General features: G+C 31.9%; 1 protein-coding gene across 2 annotated transcripts in view; it reads right to left on the bottom strand.

Annotated features, from left to right (window-relative positions):
* Window positions 1-57: 57 nt before the first annotated feature.
* Window positions 58-22,366, bottom strand: part of LOC106881251 (zinc finger protein 729) — a 233,811-nt gene continuing 211,502 nt past the window's right edge. For both annotated transcript variants that reach the window (XM_052967047.1, XM_052967046.1), the window contains 3 exons: window positions 10,689-10,822; window positions 4,886-5,076; window positions 58-1,179 (listed from right to left, as the gene is read on the bottom strand). In XM_052967047.1, the coding sequence (XP_052823007.1) occupies window positions 629-1,179; window positions 4,886-5,076; window positions 10,689-10,822 (876 nt within the window). In that variant the 3' untranslated portion in view covers window positions 58-628. The remainder of the gene's footprint in view (window positions 1,180-4,885; window positions 5,077-10,688; window positions 10,823-22,366) is intronic.

The following is a 22,366-nucleotide window of genomic DNA, read 5'->3' as shown; positions in this document are numbered from 1 at the left end:
ATATATATATATATATATATATATATATATATATATATATATATATATATACTTATATATATGCGTATATGTATGTATGGATACGATATATATATATAAATATATATATATATATATGATGTATGTATATGATTTATAGTTGCCTAAGATTTAAAAAATATTTATATTTTCCCATAACCATCCAGAGCAACAACAAAACAAAAATAAATGAGATCAAAAGGCAATTTCTTCACAAAACTACCAACAAAAAGTTGAGACAATAATGTAAAAGTACAAATATATATTCTTCAATACATCTACAAATATCAATACATAATATACTTAGTAGTAGACATAACATGATATATTTGTGTAACCTTTTGTAACATTTGATGGAATTAAATCAATAAAAAATTATCTTTATATGCTAAAACTAAGACAAACGCATACTTAATTATGAAAAAAAAAAAAAAAAATTGCCAATGACAAGTTCCAATTTTGGTGTTGTTATTTTTACACTGAATGCTATTCTTATTTACAAAACAACAGTGATCAGCAAGCATATCAAGTTAACTTGCTCTGTGAAAACCAAAAGGCCAAACATGATAAATCTTACAGCTCTTCTACAATTTTAAAATCTTCTTTCCTTTTAATTTATGGATGAAATATCTCTTTGTTGAATGAAATTGACTGACCTATCTTCAGGGTGATCCATCATGAACATGGAAGTGAACTGAGTGGCCATGGAATCAAGGCTAGCTTTAGCTGCTTCTAACAGAGTAGTGTCTTTAACATACTCAACTTCAAGCCCTTTATGTTTATTCATGATGTGTTTACGGCAATTCCCACCAGTAGCTGACCGGAAGTCGCAATAGCGACACATGTATGGTTTCACACCTTTCATTGTGTGCTGGGTACGCACATGAACGCTTAAGCTTTGCTTTGTTTTTGTTTCATATGTGCAAAATGGACAGGACAAACTCTCTGAGGAATGCAACCAGAGTTTGTGCCGACGAAGACTATTTGATGACACAAATGCCTTGCTGCAAAATTCACAAACATACTGGCGAATGTTATTGTGACTATTCATGTGGATGCGGTAACGATGCCCAAAAATAGTCACAAAATCACAATGTGGACACTTGAACTCCTCTCGATTATCCCCAGGGGCTCGTGTTTTATGCACTCTGTACATGTGCGCTGAAACGATATTGTTTAGAAATGAATAAGTATCTTGAATCAAGAGATTTGAAATAAAGAAACATAAAAATAAAAAATAAAAAAACGAAAAGTTTTATTATAGATTTTCTTTTTATGAATTCAAAATTTAAAAACAAATTACAATATTTTAACATATGAAATGTTTAATTTTGTCACAACTTCACTTCCATTTTAATTGAAACATGAAATCTCATTTGTCATTCAAATTCAAATACCTTTCAGAAAATAAAATGAACTGTATTACTTATAAAATGATTATATGAATAAATTATTCATGAATTATTTCAAATGCAAATTATCATTACTCCTAAAATTGCAATTTTAAAATTGCTTTAATTCAAGATATTCTGATTTAATTTAGAAATGAGAATTAAACATATACACATTCTGAAAAAATATGTGAAATACATTTAAAAATGAAATGTCATTTTGAGAAACCATCAGATAGGTGTACGTAATGAATACAGAGTCTTCAAGTGATGACTATAGGTTATGAGACTAATTTCATGCATGTCATTATAAGTAATACATAGATGATTTAACACACACTGCTATTGCAGCTGTTCTTAATGAAGTTGATATGGTTTCATTCCTAGCAGTTTAGTGACTGACTATACCATTTATGAACTTTTATAAAACTCTATGGTAATGAAATGTGATTAGGAAATCCCTTCAGAAATACTCATGAAATCAGCATTGTAAGTTTATAAGAAGGTTTAAGAGGCATTAATTGATGTATATAAAAGAGACAGCAATAATTAAATGAACGATTGATAAAGAAGAATATTGCTATGACATGGTAATGGGATATAAATGATATGCAGAAAGATTTCTGAAAACTAGAAAAAAATAGTTATTTAAAATGTAGAAACATTAGAATATGATGCGAGTGAATATACTAGATTGCAGGTCCATGAAATGATATATGTTAAAATACCAACAATGATAATGATGATGATGATAAAGGACAACATATATGATCTATCTTAGGACAGTCATGTTTATTTGTCAGTTTATTAATTTTTCTGCAAATAGTAGTACTCTATTTACCTCTTCTAAACTAACTTTCTTTGAGCTAGTGAAGGAGACTCTACATGGTTGTTTGATCTGCAAAATCAGTAGCCAAATATCTTGCAAAATCATGGGCTACCATCTTTTAAAAAAGGAAAGGTATGCTACATAATTTGTGCAAGGTATACTATCTGAAAATATGGGTTTGTTAAGATTAGAATGCTTTTGATTGTAAGTATGTTCTATCACATCTGACCTATCACAGCTGTTCTATCAGCTGATTGTAAGTATGTTCTATCTGCAGCAACTATATTTCCTTACAAGTTTTACTTATCCTGAATTCCCAACTATTCCTTATACACAGATATTATTTTCATTATCATTGTAATATCTTATCTTAAATATAAACATCAGTCTGTTACTGTAAGATTTAAATTACTTTTGATTTTCTCTATATGAGATGTCTGAATAAGAACACACATTATGGATTTAAAAACTAGGATGGAAAGCTGGAAATAAAGACAAGATCTTTGGAGAATACTAAGTTAGATATTATATTGAATATATTACCAGTAACAATCATACTTTAGTCCAGTTTCTTTAGTATTGAAATCTTCATACAACATTTATTTCATCCTACAGTTTTCTTTACCCATTAAATTACATTAAATTGTCTTATATAGATGATAAGAAATGAAAAAAAAAACATTGTGACCTAGTGATGGATAACTATGGTGTTATAGGTAAATCTGAATAAAACCTAGAGATATTAAAACATGTCGCAAGAAAATCTGCTTGATTGCAAACCAATGAAATAATGTACGTTAAAATACTGCCAATAATGATGATGACAGCAATATTTATCAGTTATCTGATAATACATATATTTGTACAGCAAGTTTTTCTGCAAATAGAGCTACTCTACTATGAAATAACTTTTCAAGATTAACCAAGTAAATTTTTTGTGTCATGGAAAATATTTTCTTTGTAGTAAATTACAAAACCTATGTACCTAGATATATGTTAATTCGCTTCCTAATTAGCTTGAGTACAATCATCATAATCATCCTCATTTCCTGGTCATTAATTTCATTACCCTTTTGCTTCTTGTTTCTAGTGATCAGTTTTGCTGTTGTAATAATTTACCAATGATTTGGTTTTATAAAACAACAGCTACTGTTATTCCTAATGGCTTTTAAAGCATATTGTTCAAATAGATCTTGGAGATATGGAGTTCAGAATTTACTGCACTGATTGTTTTTTTTTTAAATGAAATACTCTGAAATATTTTATAATGGGACATACATTTGAAAATATAAATCTTAAATTCATATATGGTTAAAGACCTTTATTTGTCATTATTTTAAGCATTTTTATCTGATCAAGATGACATTATTCTAAGACTTCTTTTCTGATGAAAGACCTGCATATGTCATTACTTTATGTATACTAATTTTATGAAAGACCAACATATATCATTATTTTAAAAATATTTTTCTGACCAGAGACCTGTATATGTCAGAGGCCTGTATACATCTATATTAAAAATATTGTAATTGGGTGGTGCTATTCAAAAAAATTCAATATCCCACTCGACTATATTTTGGGGAGAAATAAAAAATATATGCAACATATTCAGCCCAAGAGAACTATCAAATTCTTCAATAAAGAATAAAAAATATTGAACCTTGAAAGGAAGAATGAAGTGACTATAGTATGTTTTAAGATGCTAGTGACCATAAAACTATGAAAGATGGCCAATCCTGTTAGATTGCAAACCCATTATTCAAAGTACACAAAAGTATTTAAGAGTAAAAAATAATCCAAAACAAAATGAAACAATGCAAAAAACCAGGGTATTATAGAAACAGATTATGTTTTGTTATTTATAATTCTAAAGTGACAAGAAAAATGTTGCTAGGATAATAGATGGAATTCAGTGAAATGTTTGCTAATATGTTTCAGAAGTAAAATACAATGCACTAAAAGTCACTGTCAGAAGATTATGGAAAAACAAATAACAAGACAGGAAAATGGAAACAGATGGAACTTAGAATACTAGGTTTCTAAATAATGTGTTATTGATGCTGAAACAAGAACTAAATAAAGCTAGAAATAATAGTGTGTAGAATATTGGGTTAAAAAATAACCCTTGGATGGGAAAAGTTGAAGGCTACCCCTGGAACACGAACTATGTTTATATTTATTTACATGACATCCTATTTAGTACTAGAGTAGATGTAAATTAAAGAAACTCAGTTTTGATATATTCTAAGTTATTTCAAAAGAACCAATATTAACTAAAAAGCAAATGCTATAAATAAATTTATATACTAATTAATCATTGATTATGTTTTTTTTTTCATAGGTATAAGGCCTTACAACAGAAATGAATAAAAGGACTGAAAAATTAAGTTTTAAATTTGGCTTTTGAAAAGCTTATTTTTTACTTCTACTGTACTAAAGACACTAAGTGATCAAAAATTAAAACTAGAATATTAAGCTCTGCATATTCAACAACTGAAATGAACATAAGGTCAATAAATTATTATTATTAAATACAATGAATAATAATATCTTACTTTGGCAGGGATGATGTAGTACTTGCAGAAGGGCAAAATGAATGAATAATAAAATGTCATAAGAAAAATTGTTTGGAAGAAAATATACTTACTCTGATATGAGTACTTATTGGAAGTAGCGTAAGGACAAAACTGACAAAAGAAATCTTTTTCATCATGAGAAGTATGTCTTTGTTTGATATGAGATTGGAGCTCACTATCCTCACCAAATGCTTGAGCGCACATTTGACACAAATACGGACGGATATTCAAGTGAATTTTACTGACATGTTTCCGTAAGGTTCTGCAAATAAAGAAAATTGTACTTTATAATATTTCATTACTTTAATATAGATATGCTTGTAAATTAATGAATATGGATTAATTAATATGGATAAAATTATTCAATCAACTTCTACAAAAATTTCTAATTAACTCTGCTAATTCAATTCATATTTATAAACTATTGTAATTCAAGTTTACTTGGATAAAGAGATGCTTAAAATAATACTAAGTTATTAATAGAAAGGAAAGAAACAGTTTTTTTTTATGAAAGAGCTGATGTAATTAATGGTAACATAATAATAAAAAAAGTTAATTAAAAATTACATAATTCCTAAATATTTCTTTAATGATATTCTCTTAGAATCCAATAATAGGCTTATGACTCTAAGACTGTGCAACAAAGACAAACTTAAGATAAATAAAAAAGAGAATATGGTCATTGTCAATTGATTCACATTATTTTGTTTCAGTATTAACAAATTAAATAACAAGAAATAGCAGTTCAATTTAAACAGAAATAACATTCTAAAATTAAATTACAAATTAGATCCTTTTCAAACTAATCTATAGCAATTTATTTGCTTTGTTATATAAAGATAAATTACTATTGACAAATTAATTGAGAAAATACACATAAAGATATTTGAATTAAATACATACAAGAAATGACACTAATTTAATAGAAATGCTCATATTAGATATGTAAAACTCATACAAGAAACTGTAGAACAAAATCAGAATATTACAAATGTGATTTGATTGTGTCTTAATAGGTACTGGTGAATGACTAACAATATTTCAAAACATGATCTTCAAGGACTTGTCTCATTTATCCTGAAATTAACAAAGTTTTTGGAAATATTTTTCTTTTTCACTGTTCTGAAAAGAAAACTTATAAACACCACCAAAAGAAAACTAAATAATGTGGTTTCTTTCAATTTACACAATATGTAAGGGTGAAATTAAATCCAAATTTTTAGAAAAGTAGAATGTTGGATAAATGCATACAATTTTAGAAGAGCCAATAAAAATTTAATCATAGTACCAAGTTGTAAATAGAATTAAAATTTTATAGTTAGGTTCAGTGCCGTCCAATACTACCAATAATGGTGTCATGAAAGAAGGAAAACTGAATAATGAAAGTCCTTCAAATAGAAAGTACTTAAAAGTTAGGACTGAGAAGAAAATTGTCTCCTTGGAGGGCTGTTATTCCTGAAATGTCTTTTTGTTTTTACATTATGTTGAATGACACTAATTATGAAACATTCATCATGATCAATAGCATTAATTATGCTATTATTGAAAGTTTTTGGGCTCCTAACAGCAGTAGTGCCTACTGAAGAATTTACAATAATGTTCATATACGAGTTTAAATTAGGGTATAAATCTACTCAAGATGCTAACATTGGTTCAGTGTTTGGAGAGAACAGTGTAAACTGTTCCACATTTGCTTAGCAAGTTTAGTTCTGGAAATTAATACAAGGGAAGTCTAAACCTGTTCTTAATGTTGAAGACTTGGCAAAAGAAATGGAAAACTATTCAAGAACAATGATTCAAGCACTTGTTAAAGACTTTGGCACTTTTACAGTACCCACGTCAAAGCATAGCATCTCAAGGCAATATGAAAGATTTAAAAAGTTACAGAAATAGATCCAAGATGAACTGAATGAAATCATAATCATCTTCAGATCTATTTAATGCTTGTCATTCACTGTGACAGGGATCTGATTTTGAAATATATCGTGACCTGTGATGAAAAGTGGTATTATAAAATGACAGAAAGATGTCTGAAGAAAGTTAGGCTACTGTACACAACACACCTGCTTCCCAAAGAAAAACGTTTATAGTTACAGCTTGGTGGACATGAGGGATTGTCAATTTCTCATTTTGGGAATCTGAGGTAATAATTAAGGCCCAGTTACACTGCCAATTGATTACACAAAGACATTCACAATTAGCTCTCAAACAGCTTGTATTGGTTAATAGTAAACAACCAATATTATTCCAATGATCATGCCAGACACTACACTTTTCAATTAATAGCACTAAAGCTTAGAGAGTTGGAATATGTTGCAGTGTTGTTCCATATTCACTTGACACTTTGTCAGCAGATCATCACTGTTCCAAGTATTATGAGTTTATATCCATAATAAAAGATTGAATACTAAAAAAATTAAGTACTTTTACTGGATCTGTAACTGTTCAACTTAAAGAGTTTTATTGAGAAGGCATATTATATTAGAAACCATTGGAAAAAGACTGTTGCTTGAAATGGATCATATGATCATAATTTGATTAAACATTTAACATTTCTTTTTTTTTTTGCTACTTACATCATCCCTCATTCCACTATTCAAAAAACATTTCATAAAAGTATTGTCAGGAACATGGAATTTCAATGGAAATAAGAGATTTTATTTTAATCTATATTGTTAAAAGAGAGAAGACTCATAATGATAATCATGTGATATAAAATAAATAATTAATAGACAACTGGAAAAAAAAGTGGGTTTTAAAAATATCAGCCAAGAAGCCACCTTCCAGGAAAACTTTTAGTCTAGCTTCAACAGAGGGTTACTGAACCTTCAGCCTAAAGATTGTAAAAATTTAAGAACCTATAAAAAAGAAGACATGGCACAACATCATTAATTCTTTGAATAAATTTGAATAAATAAGATTTATCATGCAAAAATTTATCAAGTCAAAACTTAGTAATGCAGACTTTTGGGGATTTGTCCAATCAAAAACTTCACCAGGTCATGTTGAGCCAAAACTTCACAGGATCTTTTTATAACCAGATCTTCATGGGATCTTTTTTTAACCAGATCTTCATGGGATCTTTTTTAACCAGATCTTCACGGAATCTTTTTTAACCAGATCTCCACAAGATATTTTTTAACCGGATCCTCACAGGATCTTTTTGCAGGAACCCATGTTTTTGCTATTCTGGCATTTTTCACTTACTTTTCAAAATACCATTTCTCCTCACTATTAATCTTTGCGATTTTTCTACTCTTATATTGATATGTACAACATTCCAAATGTCATTTCAATGAAAAATAAAATTTTGACTGTTTACTCATTTTAATTTGACTTCTAATACCTGCTTGACACATTATATAAAAGAACATTTTCTTTTTGGAGAATACACTAAACATGAGGAAATGTGCTATTATTTCATGTTCTATGGATTTCGTTTGGAGGGAAAGGATTTGATTTATAACAACTAACATGAGAAGTTCTTTACTGTACTGAATAAAAGTTAATGGAGTACAAAAATGTTAATTATTCTCACTGCATGTCTGCTGATTTTTGAATAAGTCAAGTATTGTATTTTCCAATCAATATCCTGCTGCTTGCTCTCTATACTTCTGCTTCCACTGTTACACTTCTTAGTTCACATTTTGCTGCCTGTAAGACCTAAAGGTGTTATAAGGTGGGCTGAATTTGTGCCACAGATTGGTGGATCAAAGTAGCATAGAAACACTCTCTGGGTTACCCAGATTCCAAATAAAAACCATTTGTATAGACTCAGCCCTGGGGTTTGAGTCTATTAGTCAGGAAGTGATGTAGAAATTTGCATTTATTTGTATAAATATATATATGTATACATTGCATTTTTTGGTTGAGAGGCTCTAGAGAGAGTTATCTCCTTTGTCTATAAGCCAGGAAGCCATGCAGACACACACAGAATTTCACATTTATTTATATAGATAATTAACTTGAAATTATGATTAGGCTTGTTCTTATTACTATATGTAGACTGTTACTAATATACAGTAACTTTACCAGTCTGTGAACACCTGCAAAAGTCAAGGGTGCTATTCACTTCTCTTGTAGCTAAATTAACAAATAAGAAGTGCTTAGCATCCTAATTACAAAAAGGAAAATTGAAAAGGTGAATAAGAAGAATGATAAATTGGCATCTTTGTAGCTTTAATAGTCATAACTTGTAAAAAGTAACTAACGCAGACAAAAAGAAAAAGAAAAATGCAAAACTTCATTGATATTTTAGCTGAGCAAAATACCTTGGTAAACACTACAACAACAATAAATGGTTTAAGGCTATTATCTCTGTTAAAGCAAATGCTCGCCTTGCAGAGGTCCCATGTCAGTCTTTCCCATTTTGCTTTATTCTTTACATCCTTTTTTACCAGTCCTTTTATTGATATTTCCTTCTCCATAATTTCTTTTTCTATACCTTTTTCAGTTTCCTCCTTCTACTTCCTTCCACGTTAATTTCCATCATTCCACTCACTCAGTTACTTCATCCTTCTTCAGCACATTTTATCATCCCATTTTTCTTCAAAACAACTATCACTAGCTTTATTCCTGTCAGTCTCTGCAAGTCATTGTTTGTCTTCCTTTCTTTCCATAATATTCTATTCCTCCATCAAACTATTCTCATTTCTATTCTTTCCAACCAACCCTACTGTTTAATATTCCTGTTTCACTACCTTAAGTTACAGACTTCACAAGCATGTGATACTTCCCATTAATAAATCATTCAGCCTTGGAAAATCTTATATGCACATTGCTCTATCTACCATTACTAAATTTGATCCACCTACTCCATTCAACAACATCTTAGGTAAGAAATATTTATACACATTCCCTCTTCATATTTCTAAAATCCAGATCCACTCTCTCTTCACTTGCCATTACTTCTTTAGACATCTTACAGTTAAAATTAGATCCATGTTAGATACTAACCTTCTCTCTACTACATTTCCAATGCCTCCCAGCCAATGAATTCTGTGCATCTAATTGATTGTACTGCAATACCCTTTCTGCATACAGCAAATAACTACTTCCTTATTCTTTCTATCACATTACATTCTTTACCACTTGCCATCACTATCGTTCCATTATTAACCTTCATATCTTTTACTTCTATCCATTTCTTCTACCTATTTGCCTTCTCATTATGTGAGTCTCAAGTTAGAATAAATACACTTTTTTTCTGCTTTTCATACAAGGTGACAAAGCAGGTAGATATATGAATGGCATCAGGTGTAAAATATTGCCTCAAAAAGGATCCCATGATGAGTAAGCACTACTATCTAATACATAGTCATCATCATCATCATCATTTAACGTCCACTTTCCATGTTAGCATGGGTTGGACAATTTGACTGAGGACTTGTGAACCAGATGGCTACACCAGGATCCAATCTGATTTGGTAGAGTTTCTACAGAGTTTCTAACGCCAACCACTCCGAGAGTGTAGTGGGTGCTTTTATGTGCCACCGGCATATGTATAATAAATATATGTATAATATATGTATAATATATGTATAATAAATATATGTAATATATGTATAATATATGTATAATATATGTATAATAAATATATGTAATATATGTATAATATATGTATAATAAATAAAATAAAAGAAATAAATAAATAAAACCATTATAATAAAATTTAAATCAGACATCATCACTGAATTAATGGGAAAATAATAATTGAAGTTTGAAATCTGAAAGAAGAGTTCAGAAAGAAATGTTAGCAATAAATAGAATGCAAGATACTAAATATAAATAAATAAATAAAAAAGAGGGTGAAAACAAAGAGAATGAATACTATGATAACAAATAATAGAAACATTACTGATATACTATACTTACACTGCTGTTTTCATCCTTTTTCCACAGTACTCACAGGAATATTGCTTTTCCTTGACATGCTTGGACTTGTGCTGAATCAGACTCATACGACGGATACAAGTATAACGACATCCCTCTTCCTCACAGCGGAATATCTAAGCAAAAGAAATTAAATAATTTTTAGATTTAAAAATTAAAACAGTCTGAAATATTCTTTTATACAATAAAGCATAAAAATGTATTCAATATATTAGAGTCCGACAAAATTTCAAATTTAATGTCCCACAGAGGTGACTAGTTTCTCATCATCCAAACTAACAATAAAATAATAAAAGCACTTTGAAGTCATTTTGTTCTACTACAGACTTATCCTGCAGGGAATGACCTTGGACTCAGTCAAATGAAATCAAAATTTTATGACTATCCAAGGAATTAAATTTTAATGAAAATATAATAACAAATTAAATTAATCTTGAGGTAATTAAAGGAAGCACAGAATTTACAAGAAATAAAGTTCAGACATTTTAGATGATACATATATATCATCATCATTATCATTTTAATTCTTGCTCTTGTTGAAGCAAATTTTTCTCCAGGCAAATGCTTATCCTATCATCAACCCTTGCCTGTTTGCAAGTTAGGTAATATTTTGTCCTGTCCTTCCAACAAGGAACAGCTCAATAGTCATACATGCTTTTGTAGAGGACTGTAAACAACTCACACTATTTGTATGATAGTGACTTTTGTTTATAATTACCATGCTTATGTCTGGGCACGGACAATATGCAAACACATATACGCACACACACACATGCATAGGTAGAGACGCACACATACTATGGGCTTCTACCAGTTTCTTTCTACTAAATCTCACCTACAATGTATTGATTAACCTGTGATTATAGTAGAGGATAGCAGCCAAATGTATCTACGCAGTGGCAATGAATCCTAACCCATATGGTTTGGAAATTAACTAATGAACCACATGGCCATACCTGTGCCTGTCTAGTTATCTCTCTCTCTCTCTGTCTCTGTCACTCTAACCTTCCCTGGTTCTTCTGTTACCATGCTCTTTTAGATATGTTACCTTGAGGACATACTCTGGCTCTCTGTCATCGTATCCATCATCATCTTATTTCTCTTTCGTGCACCACTCTTCCCACTCATAACATGGGTAGCAATGCATTTCCTACTCAATCCACACCATCATTCATATCACTTTCTGAATTTCTCTGATTTCCTCTGACATTGCATTTTTCTCCGCTGACCATTTCCCTAACACTGTCTCTGTTAGTCTCTACCTTACCACCCTCTCTCAACAATATACTTGAGTAACTTCAATAAAAAAATAACTCAGTTCATGAGGAACCATTCAACCCATGCAGGCATGAAAAGCAGGTGGAAAATGATGATGAGGAGGATATATATATATATATATATATATATATATATATATATATATATATATATATATATGATGTGCAAGAGCGCTGGCTCATGGCCATGAAACATGGGCTGTGATTGCTGAGGGTATGTGTAGAATTGAAAGAAATGAAGCTAGTATGCTTTGTTGGATATAAAATGTCAGTGTGTATATACAACAAAGTGTAAGCATCTTGAGAAAAAAGCTGGGCATAAGAGGCATCAGACGTAGTGTATAAGAGAGACAAGTGTGCAGGTATGGTTATGTGATGCATATAGAGAACAGCTGTGTAAAAATGTGCTGATCTCTAACTGTGAAGGGAACCTGTGGAAAAGGTTGACCCAGGAAGACATGGGACAAGGTGGTGAAGCACGATCTTTGAGTGTTTGACCTCACAGAGGCAATGACAAATGACTGAAACTTTTGGTGATATGCCATGCTTGAGAAGATCCATCAAGCCAAGTGATACTATAATCGTGGCTGATGCCATGTCATATAACAGGCATCCTATGCCAGTGACACATAAAAAACACCCTTCGAATGTTGGGCCTCACGGAGGTGATGAGTGACTGGGACTTTTGGCAATACACTATGCTTGAGAAGTCAAGTGAAATCATAGTTGTGACCAATGCAGGTATCACATAACTGGCACTTGTGCTAGTGGCATGTAAAAAGCATCCATTACTCTCTAGGAGTGGTTGGCATTAGGAAAGGCATCCAGCTGTAAAAACCATGCCAAGTCAGACTGGAACTTGGTGCAGCTCTCCAGGTTACCAGTTTCAGTCAAACCGTCTAACCCATGCCAGCATGGAAAGCAGACATTAAATGATGATGAAGATGATATGATTTGAGAGACGCTGGCCACTCCTACTCAACCCATCCCATCACCCTTGCTATTTTGTTACCCCACTTTTTCACACTAACTCAGATATTACATTTTCTCTTCCCCTTTTCCTTGTCTCATCCATTATTCCTCATTATCTGTTACTCTCTCCACTATCATCCTCAAACAACAATAAAACTGTTTCTTCCATTGTATTTCAACTTCCAATCTTTCAGTCATGGGGGCTCTCTTTCACCTTGTGAGCTACAAGGCAACCTGTTAGTGCTGGTGCCATGGAAAAAGCACCCACTACAATTTATAAGTGCATGATAAATTGAATCAACCAGTGACAATACAGGGCTCAAGGGGGTTCATTAGTTTTGCTGAGAGCAAACACTTTCTAGTGACTGTGCAATGATAAAATGCACACAGTGCATTATGTAAAGTGTCAAAACTGAGCTACTGGAGTAAGATATGAGCCTTTGATCCACTGGACTCTGTCAAACTGTCCATCAAATACCAGCACTGAAAACAGATATAAAACACTGCTTCTACTACTACAGAAGGTAGGTAGTGAACAGACAAACAAATAGATAGTTCTCTTTGTAGTGTTTATTGGTAAAGGCTATAAACATCAATGAGAAAGCATAAAACTGTTCTATGTCATTTTCAGTCATTTTCAGTCATAAATGCAATAGGCCAGTGACCGATCCATTATTTTCCACAGATTGCAAAAACCAATAAATAAATAAGATATAGTATGTAAAATACATTTTAATGTATATATGTAAAAAGCATCCAGTCCACACTGTAAAGTGCTTGGCATTTGAAAGGGCATCCAGCTGTAAAAACTATGCCAAAACTGACCTTGCCTGTGCTGGTACCAAGTGAAAAAGCACTCATTTCACTCTGTGGGGTGGTTGGTGTTAAGAAGAGCATCCAGTCATAAAAACCATGTCAAAACAAATGCTGAAGTTTGGCACAGTCATCTGCTTAGCCAGCTCCTGCCAAACTGTCCATCCCATGTCAATATGGAAAGTGGACATTAAATACATACATACATACATATGCATCTATTTATGTATGTATGAACACAATGTTTTTTTTCAACCCATCAAAACGAGTATAATTTTTTATACTTGTTTGTGTATTTGTTGCTTTTGATCATTGGACTGCTTATGGACAGTCTATTCTTGTCCACTACTCTTCATCTAATACAAAAAAGGGCAAAGTAGATGAATCAGTAAATGGAAATTACTAAATTCTTATTGATGGTAATACTTATAAAGTCAGTATAGAATCATGCTAAAATGAATAGCTGATAGAGGTACACTTGGAGGTGCAAGTGGGTTGAAAATGGCAAAACATAGACAAATATCCAGTATCCTTTTCAAAGCATGTATTCATAAGAGGAAGTAATCAAGAAAACAAAGAATAGAACTAATAACATGTAGCTGGCATTGCTGCTCACTGAGAATTATATCTGAAATTAAATCATGTAAAAGCATAGGTACAGTCTACAGTCCATTTTGGAACACATGCTAAGTTGAAGGTATTTTAATACATAAAGAGTATGTAGGAATATGCATCTCTTCTTGTTTTAGACTTAATTGAGCTATATAAGTAGCATGTGTTGATGAGTGTCACAGCATTGAAACGTTTAGATATTGAAAGTAATTTGCCACAATGAACTGATGAGTATATAAACATAAAAGTGGGCAGGGAAAATTAAAAATAAAAAGAACATGAATAAAAAATATATGGAATAAATTCTATACTGTTTGATGGTCTTTCAAACAGGATGCAAAAATTATTTGAATGTTTAAGGAAGATGCCAACATAGCAGAAATACGTCAATCATTATTATCTTAGAGAAAGATTAATCTCTAAAATGTAGTACCTCCCTACGGTCATTAGTTCTAGACACACTAACTAGAAACATAGCATCACTATTTAAATGCTAGTTACAGTTTCTAGAAGAAAATTCTTTGCAAAAGAGAGCACCTTCATAGCTCACCATCTCAATGAATAAATATTTGGTAAAACTAACCAGATGTTTCCACTGAAATTTTGAGTTATTGCAAAACAGAAAATTTTGTTATCAAATCAAAGCAAAAAGATATATGCATTCCTACTTGTTGTGCCATATTACTATTGAAATATATTCAATTGAATTATCAAGAACTTCTTGATTACTGATTTAGAAACACAACAAAACAAATGACACTGCAAATAATAATAATAATAATAATAATAATAATAATAATAATAATAATAATAATAATAATACTGATGAACAAAATACAAGGAAATTCATAATTATTTTCCTGTTATTTAAAAAAAATCTGTTGCTGATTAGATTTTTGTAATAAAAAAACCTATGAATAAGAGATATTAAACATGCAATAAAACACTAAAGCGAATGAATGGTAAATGATAAGTCTTTCTTTTCATTTTATGTGTATAGGAAATATAGTTTATCCTGTTGCTAACTCTGTAGTATAAAATGTTAAAAAACTTCCATTGATTCCCACTGAACTTTATGGTTAGAAACAAAACACACTGAATTTTGATATGTGTATCATTTCTACTGAAAAAGTATTGAATTCCTATAATTAAAAGTATTAAGATTTCATATGAAAATGCAATTGAGATATCTAACAGAAAAAGACACAGCATGAAACTGAGATAAAGAGTCATTTATATTAACATAATTAATATAACTATGTGTATGTTAAATAATGTATCTGAAAACTTAATTGGTATTTCAGAATTTAGTTTCACACAATTAAAAATACTATTGGTGAGAAAATAAGAGGGCTGTCATGTAGCAATATAGCCTTATCTACCATTACTACAATAGCTTCTGTTTCTTGTAGCTAGCTGGACTCATACGATCTCTACCCAGTTACACTCAAATCATCACTCTGCTTATTATCCTTATGTGTCTACTCTTAACCTATTCCTGTACTGACCAAAATGCCAATCTTTAAAACATCAGCTCTCTGGAATTCTCTTGTTACTCCAGACCAAGCCATTACAATAAACAAATATATATAAAAGTAGGCTTTCTTTTTACAATAATCCACTGATATGTAAGAGTACACACCTAAGAATAATTTTCAATTAAAGTGTTTAATGAATATACTACTGGTCACAGGTTTTGGGTGAAATATGTCCTTTAATTACTTATCGCTCAACTGATAGGAGTTTATAGCAACCCTGGAAGGATAGGAAGTATAATTGATCTCAATGGAATTTTGATTCAGAATGTAAAGGGAATGACTAACTACTGTAATAGCCTAGTACAGATTTTTTTTAGTCCAGCATTCTATTGTTTCTACTACTCAGGAAAAAATATGGGGAGTTATGAAAAACCTATAAAAGCATATGAAATATAGTAGCAGTGCATGGTTGTATGAAGGTTATGTCACCTGGCTTATGTTGTGTGTCCTTTGAGCTTTATGGATGCACATTAGACTTGTTCACTTCTTGATTGGCAGACATTTATTGAAATTGACACAAAAATAAGAGCATTCCTAATGGTGTTAGCTGGGGAATGGTAGCACTGGGGGTAAAAGGCATGAACAAGAGAGGCATCATTAAAAATTTCCAATATATAAAAGCAGTATTTTAAAATTTTAGCCAAATGAAGAAAAAGTAGGAGCTTGTCATTGGCAGGTTGGCTAGGGATGCCAACTTGCAGAATTCCAGGCACAACAATCTCCACAAGTAATACAACATAGTTGAGGTAGATAAATATGATTATGGTGGGCTCTAGATCAATCCAAAGTTTTTGTAAGGTCTACCATCAGTAATTAGGAATGCTTCTCAGTACTATCAGTTTCAATCCCTTTTCATAGGCAGGATAGCTTCACTGAAGAGTAGCATCTGCTCACTGGTCATTCCACATAGTTGTTCCATTGAGGGTGTCCTCTTTCACCACTCCTGTATATTCTAGCCATTGAAGCAGAAATACTGAAGTATTAAAAGATATCATTCAAAACTAGGATGCAGGAAAGCTGTGTTGTTATATATAGACAATGCTCCCTTCTTTAAACTTTTTCACCCAACTATACATTTTGCTTGTGTCAATAGTGTAATCTCCGTAAACAACCTGTGCTTCACCCACAATATAAAGCAAGAAATATATAATCTTGGACAGCCTGCACCCTTCGATGAGGGCATGTTACTTATGCTTGGAACCTATCATTTGCCTGGAATGAATTTGCAATAGAGAAAGAGTTACTTTAACAATATAGAAAATAGCAAGGGAGGATACTTCATCTTTGATTGAAGTATGCTTGAACATGACCGTTCAACACAAACCACAAAACTTGATGTTTCATGTCATGCCATACAAATCTAATCACTAACACCTATGCTTACATACATGTTTGAGAGAACCCACACAAGAATATAAACACATTTCTTAATTTCCTATACTATACATAACTTATTTTAAGCAGATGATAGCTATGTAACTTGAAATAAAGAAAGGCACACAACCAGAACAGTATCTTCCTTATCCTCCTGTTCCTTCCTACTGCCAACATACATGTTTACTACTCCCTTTACTTTTCTCTTCCTCCTTATTTTACTGTCTGTTCTTTCCCCTAGAATTTATTTCTACTTATCCAATTAAAATAATGATGTTACTTTATGTCACAAAAAAACCTATACCTATTTGAAACCACTGTGCTCCACCCACAACATAAAGCAAAAAATATATAATCTTGGAAAACCAAAAAAACATTACATAACTGAACTAAAACTGTCAATCTTTACCTTGTTAAAATAGAATGTGATAATCTACATAAATATATTGAGTAATCTTTCAATTAATGCTTGACTATTTTATTATTTCTGTATAATGAGACACAAAAACAGGCATTAATATGAATGAGAGTGTAAGTGTGTATGAGAGAGAGTGTGAGAGAGAGAAAGAAAGAAAGAAAGAGAGAGAGAGAGAGAGAGAGAGAGGGAGAGAGAGAGAGATGATGCAGTCATGACAGCATAGTTAATAAATTAGCTTCATAACAATATGGTTTCAGGTTCTATGGAATTGAAAGCTGAAACCATGATCCATGTTTTGTGATGAAATTTGGTGCACAGAAAATGTGGAAGCCCTATCATGTGTGTATGAGTGTGTACATGTAAATGTATATATATATATATATGCTTATTAATTAAAATGAATCACTATCAGTTTCAATGGTAAGTACTCCAGTCGTTTGATCAACAAAACTATTTACTCATTCAATTATAATGTGATTGACTTAATATTCCTCAGAAACTGGTAGAGTCCATCTGAATAGTTTTTACTGTTTCTCTTTACCTAATTTTATTCACAAAGATCCATCTAAAGCTATGGTAAAAGACATTGGTGCAAGTTACTATATACATTAGGTTCAAATCTGTGATTATGATACAAACTTCTTATATGTAAGCAATCTTTTGCTGACTGTTGATGCTTCTGATCCCCTGCTCTGGAGGAGAAGATCAAGTAAGGAATGTGCATCATATTGTGTTGCATGAATACAGACGCACCTTTTAAAGTATTGAATGACAGGGAAGTCAGCACATATGTGAATTTTGAAAGACATACTGTAGCAGCTACCAATGCATTATTACCATAGCAAGAAATTGTGACGCAACAAGCATATTTTTAACAACTGTTCTTTTCTTGCCTTTCATTCTTGAAATGTGTAAATACTAAGAAGATGCTCTCAAACTCTCTGCGGATGAATTGTAGATTCTATTAAATCTGGACAATGCACTTACTTACTGAGGTGACCGTCAGTTTGTCAGTAATGATGGGAAAATAATATGCATGTTCTTACCACTCACTATTATGTTAATTCAGTCAACTGATCAAGATATTATGGTAGCTGACAAATAATTATACTAATGGAGATATTTGAATAAATTCTCAAGGTGAAAGAAGAGGACAATAAAAGGGATGACTCCTGAGGACAAAGACCTCTCAATAACATCAAGAACAATAATCTCAAATCAGCAAGATTCAATTTTGCAATTTCATGGAAGTCAATCAAAACAACCAAAAAAAAAAAAAAAAAAAGAAATATGTATGTTGTGATAGAACATGGTTTTCAAAAACTGAGACAAGTGATTTTTATAGATTTCAGAGGGTAGAATAAACACTGTCCAAAAAACTCCAAACTTTCCTTTGTACAAGAGTCTCCTGATAATGCCCTTTTGTATACTGACTTATCAACAGAAACTGATATTCTACAACATTATCAACAATTATCCAGAAGCAGGATCAGTAAAGTAAACAACTGAAACTGGATTAATTTTCCACACCATCTCTGCTGCAACTGTTAAGCTTGATGATATTGATAACCCACCTGCCATTGGTTATGACCCTCCTCAGTCAACTGAGACTTCTACAAGTCAGAAACAAGAACTAATAGAACATTATAGTTTCACTAACTCATAAGTTATCACTTCTAAATCTACCCCATGGTGCTATCACATAAAGCTTATTTGTCATCTACCATAAGTAAATGAAATTCATTTAAAATATTAACTTTTTAATTTTGGTATGTTGTAATTTTAAATAATTTCAAGTATTTTCTACAATTTTGTTACTGTTTATTGTGTCCAACACATTTTAGTCACCAGTAGAAATTTGTAGACTGTGTATCCACTCATGAAAGCTCTCCCTTAACACAGGTGCAAAGCCTGAATATTGCAGAAGGGTTTAGTCCAATTGGATGATAGACAAAGTTGAACCTGGACGGATTTGAGCTCAGAACATAAATGACTTGAAGAAACAGTACAAAGCATTTTGTCTAATGCTCTAATGATTCTGCCAATCCCTTGCTCTTTATAAATAAGAGGTAGGGTAATGTTAAGCTACAGTTACACCTCAAATATTAACCCCTACCATTGACGAGACTGGATAGTTTGTTAAAATAGACAATTTACCCCTTTATTATTAGGTCGTTAAGCATGAAATTTGTAGAAAAAAAAAATTTTGCTAATGTTTTATAAATACAAGGAATATTTTTATTCATCAAAGTATGCATCCATATTGTCAATATACTTTTGCCATTTCAGCAGTAGCTTGTCCAGCCTGGAACTGTAAAAGCCTGGCAATCTAGAGTTAATAAAATCTTGGAAGCCCTGTTTAACAGCATCGTCAGAATTAAATTTTTTCCCTATCAAAAAATTATCCAAATTCTGGAAGAAGTAGTAGTCAGAGGGGTCAAGATCAGGTGAGTATGGTGGATCATGGAGAACTTCCAACTCCTGTAGTTTCGCCAATGTCATTTTGGTGTTGTCTTGCAATAAAACAGGAGTGGATCTGTTGACTAATCTAGGCAGTCTTTTGTAAGTTTCTGCATCATTTGGTCCAGTTGGCTGCAGTATACTTCGTCCATGATTGATAAGTCAGGTTTAATGAAATCATTATGGATCACACCTGCGCCAGACCACTAAACACACACCATCAGCTTCTTTTGATGAATTTTACTTTCTGGACTGTGATTTGGTGGCTCATCTTTGTCCAGTCATTGTGCTGAATACTTACAGTTGTTGTTTTGAATCCATTGTTCAATACATGTTACAATTTGATTCAAAAATGATTAATTTTTGTGATGAGAAAGTAGCATAATGCAGGCTTTCAAACGTTACTGTTTCTGATTTTCATTGAGTTCATGTGGAATCCACTTATCCAACTTTGTCACTTCACTGATTTGAACTAGGTGAGTCCATGTTGTTTGCTTGCTAAGACCAAACAACAACGATAATTCACAGGCACTTTGAGATGGATTTGACTTGACAGTGGTTTTCAGTTCATCATTATCCCCCTTTCTTTCTGGTTGACCACGTAGCTCATTAGTGAGGTCAACGTTACCAGAATGAAATTTTGCAAATCAATTTGATACTGCCTGCTGTGTACATTAGAATGAAATACTCCATTAATATTCTGAGCCATCTGTAATGCTGTATTTCCAAGAAAGAACTCATATTTCAAAACTGTATGAATTTCTAATTTATTCATCTCAAAGCAAAATTAGCAAAAAACGATTTATAAATACTTTATAAAGCGCAAAATGAGATAGAGTAAAGAAATAGATGTGTCAGCTTTCTAACAAAAAATAAAAATTGTCAAAATATAATAACGGCACAAAATGAGCAGCTGTCAAAGTTTACCATATACCTTACAACAAATTTCATATTTGATGACCTAATAGTATGGTTGAGTGAGGGCTCACCACCATCACCATTTTGATGTCCACTTTATCATGATTGAGTAGGTCAAATAGATTTTTATACAGTGGGATACCCTTCTTGCCACCAATCCTCACTTGGCAACAAATACACATGATGTATGAACTCAGTGGCTACATCTATGTGGGTGTTGATATCATATATGGTCATTACAGTTGTCAACTTAGAAGAATGCTAAGACAGATAGCCTGGTGTGCATGCATTCTTTGGATATAATCCAAGGACTGAAAATGGAACAAAATTATTGGAGTTTTACCATTTTCAGCAAAATTCAGTAAATGAATCAGCTAAATAAATGGCAACCACTCAATATGTATGAGAGCCAGATTGATGTTGTACATGCTAAAAAATGAAACAAGCAGATGGGTTTGAATAGCAAATCTTTTCCTGGTGAAGAATATTTTCCTCAACATATACTAGTAGTTAATGAACTTGCAATGGGAAAGTAAAGGATTCAGAAGTAAAAGACATGCAGAAAAAGAAAGGTGTAGACGATAACATTCTTTTATGTGACAAAATTTTCCAAATTGTACTAGGGTATTCCTATTCAGATTGTGAGGATTAGATAGATGACTATGGTATGGAGTAGTGGTTCTCAAAATGACAAATATAAGTGTAATTTTTTAATCCCTTCCCCTTATATAATAAGAAGGCAGAAAAAGTGTTTGCTTTCATATAATTCTCTTTTCTGTGTCCTGTTGTTCAACAAGTTTAGAAAGTATAAACCATCATAATTTTATTAAACATGATAATTTGCTCATTTTTCAATCCTCATAGATAGTATTTCATATAGTTGGAGGAACCCCACCAACCATCCCTATGAAAATACTGGCATATAAGACAGCTGGGCAATCTTAAAAGTCAACCAACTGCAAATCACTGAACAATTCTGTGATGAAGCAGAACCTTTACTGAGTAATGGTAATATGATAGTAAGATTGCAGTGATTAGAGCTATAAAATACAAGAAAAATGCCTAGAGTAAGTGGAAGAATGTGACTAGCAAAGGGATATGTAGTAAGGCAGGAAATAAGAAACTAGGGATATCAAACCAAGAAATAAGCGGAGAAAAGAAGTTTAAGAATAGAGTATGGAAAATATTTCAAATTGCAAGCTTTATTCACATATGCATCAGGATGTCACTGGGGTGAAGCAACACTGATATACTCTCAGATTGCTTTCAATTTTGGTG

This window comes from Octopus bimaculoides, chromosome 4 (assembly GCF_001194135.2).
Source record: "Octopus bimaculoides isolate UCB-OBI-ISO-001 chromosome 4, ASM119413v2, whole genome shotgun sequence".
In the NCBI taxonomy this organism is placed as follows: Eukaryota; Metazoa; Mollusca; class Cephalopoda; order Octopoda; family Octopodidae; genus Octopus; species Octopus bimaculoides.
Note: the sequence above shows the minus strand (reverse complement) of the source record. Positions and strands in the feature narration are given on the sequence as shown.